General features: G+C 35.9%; 1 protein-coding gene across 1 annotated transcript; it reads left to right on the top strand.

Moving 5' to 3' along the window:
* Positions 1–329: 329 nt before the first annotated feature.
* Positions 330–1,256, top strand: LOC142847135 (olfactory receptor 8D1-like). The gene has a single exon (XM_075967864.1). It carries the CDS (start codon positions 330–332, stop codon positions 1,254–1,256), a length of 927 nt encoding a protein of 308 aa, XP_075823979.1.
* The last annotated feature ends 1,558 nt before the right edge of the window (positions 1,257–2,814 follow it).

Below are 2,814 nucleotides of genomic sequence, written 5' to 3'. Positions count from 1 at the left end.
TCTCCGTAGAAGAAAATTTTAATTATGTTGCTAAATCCAAAAGGCAAATGTGTCTAAGCCAATAAGGAAACACTTCATTTTGTGATGTAAAACTCACAATTGACTTAGAGATAAATTTAAATAGATATATTAAAGGTCCACAAACCATAAATGAAAACAATACATTTGTAATTTTCAAAACTCTTGTTGAAGTTTTGGTTTTACTTGAAAGAAGAATAAAGTATTCCATATGTAATTTTAAGTTGCATATGACATTTGGCATGTTCTTGGCAGTATGATAGTAAACTAAAGGCTTTTTCTTTTTCTACTTTCACAGATATCTTCAAAGAATGGGCATTAGAAATCATTCTAGAACAGCTGTGTTTGCCTTGGTGGGATTAACCCAGCAGCCAGACCTCCTTCTGCCTCTCTTCCTCCTATTCCTGGGAATCTATGTGGTGACTGTAGTGGGGAACTTGGGCATGATTCTGCTCATCACAGTCAGCCCACTGCTGCATACTCCCATGTATTATTTCCTCCGCAGCTTATCCATTGTTGATCTCTGCTATTCCACTGTCATTACACCTAAAATGTTGGTGAACTTTCTTGGGAAGAAAAATTTGATCTTCTACTCTGAATGTCTGGCCCAGCTCTTCTTCTTTGTGATCTTTGTGGTGGCTGAGGGTTCCCTCCTGACTGCCATGGCATATGATCGCTATGTTGCCATCTGCAGACCATTACTATATAATGTGATCATGTCATCTAGGCTCTGTTCACTGTTAGTTCTGGTTTCCTTCATCCTAGGCCTTTTGTCTGCCATTGCACACACGAGTGCTATGATGAAACTGAGCTTTTGTAAATCCCACATCATAAGCCATTACTTCTGTGATGTTCTCCCCCTCCTCAACCTCTCCTGCTCTAATACACATCTCAATGAACTTCTCCTATTTATCATTGGAGGGATAAACACCCTGGTGCCAACCCTAGCTGTTGCAATCTCCTATGTCTTCATCTTTAGCAGTATCTTTCGCATCAGGTCATCAGAGGGCCAGTTCAAAGCCTTTGGAACCTGCAGTTCTCATCTCATGGCCGTGGGAATCTTCTTTGGATCTATCACATTTATGTATTTCAAGCCTTCTTCAAGTAATACTCTCGAGCAAGAGAAGGTGTCTTCTGTGTTCTATACCACAGTGATCCCATTGTTGAATCCATTAATATATAGTTTGAGGAACAAAGATGTGAAGAAAGCATTGGGCAGATTCTTGTTGAGGAGATAGGTCTTATTTTTTGGTAAACAATATATGGTAGAAAATAATTATTCTGAGGAATGCTGATCTTTCGATTCATTTTTATTTCTCTCTTGTATTATCCAATATATCTCTGTATGTGGTTCTGGGATTGATCTCAGAGTATTCTGTATGTTAGGCAAACACTATGCCATAGATATACATGCAATATCTATACTTTAGAAAATGCCTTGCCATATATAGCTGGTTACATTTTTCCAATAAAATAGAAAATTATTTTGCAAAATGTATTATTGTTTTTATAGGAAAACTGATCTTTTTGTGTCATATAAATGAAATGATTTTTGTTTCTAACAACAGTCACACCTTCTTTTAGTTCAAGATTACAACAATTGTGTTATGCAGGGTATTCTTTTACTGCCGTTCTCCCTATCTTTTGCATCTTACATTCCTTCTGTCCCTTATCTTAAATGTTTCTTGTGCCATAGAGGGTAACTTGTTTAAGGCCATAATTCTTTTCTATCATTTATTCTTAGCATTCCAGGCAGCTATGAGTCTCTATTTACCACTCTTCACTCTAAATAAAAACTTCTCATTAGTGTTGAGAGGAACTTTTGCCTAAGGGTACAGACATAAATAATTAGAATGTAGTTTGGAATTGTCAAATTAGATAATCATTAGTCATTATCTTCCTTCCATAACTGATCTATAGACTGCTGATGGGATCTGGGAGTTGGGGAATCACTATCTTTAATTGTATCACCAATGTGCCCATCAGATTCCAAGGCATAGTTCTAATTACAAGGATTCAAATGCTCCTGGTCATATAAAAGGGATAGAAATCAATCAATTACACACAAACATAAAAGGGGATTGGTGGGGGAAAGAGGAATAGACATGAGAAGGATGGAGGATAGGTTAGCGTTAAGAACAATCAAACTGCACAACTCATGGTCTACATGTGCAGAACTGTCAAAGTACAAATGTTAATTGTCGAAAAGAAAACCAGCAGGGTGAGAAGTTTTTGGGTGTTCACTAATATGAAATGTTTAGAAGCATGAAAATGGATCCTAGGTCCATTCCTTAGTCCTTGACAAGACAATTACACAAGAAAATAAAAAGAAACAGGGGGGAAAAAGCAATAGCAGAAAAAGTTGGCAGATACAGTCTGTATGTTCTGTTAAATTTGTTTTAATTTTTTTTCTATTCTGAGTTTGTGAAATCACTTGATTTCCACTTGTCTCCTGACTACCATAAGTTAATATCTCCTTATTCCAAAGCAATGTGAATGAAGTGTGTCCCCAGACCATCCTTATCTATTATTAAATATAAATTGTTATTCAATTATATGTGACATAATGAATACCTTAGGAGTATAACAATTAGGAAAGAAGGAAATCAGTTTTCTTTAACTGTAGAAAATATAATATCTTACAATAAGACTATAAGTAAATGACTGAAAAATCAATTAACCTTCAGAATTCAGAATGAATTCTACAAACATAAACCCTGCTAAAAGGAATAAGAGACAGGGTATTTGTGCATGCACTAAATAGAAGGAGTGAAGTTCTTTCTCTAGGGAAACTCA

The sequence above is a fragment of the Microtus pennsylvanicus genome, chromosome 3 (genome assembly GCF_037038515.1).
Source record: "Microtus pennsylvanicus isolate mMicPen1 chromosome 3, mMicPen1.hap1, whole genome shotgun sequence".
Taxonomy (NCBI): domain Eukaryota; kingdom Metazoa; phylum Chordata; class Mammalia; order Rodentia; family Cricetidae; genus Microtus; species Microtus pennsylvanicus.
Note: the sequence above shows the minus strand (reverse complement) of the source record. Positions and strands in the feature narration are given on the sequence as shown.

What these genes read in the sequence shown, in the direction of transcription:
- LOC142847135 (XM_075967864.1), top strand. Translation starts at nt 330, where the DNA reads ATGGGCATTAGAAATCATTCTAGAACAGCTGTGTTTGCCTTGGTGGGA.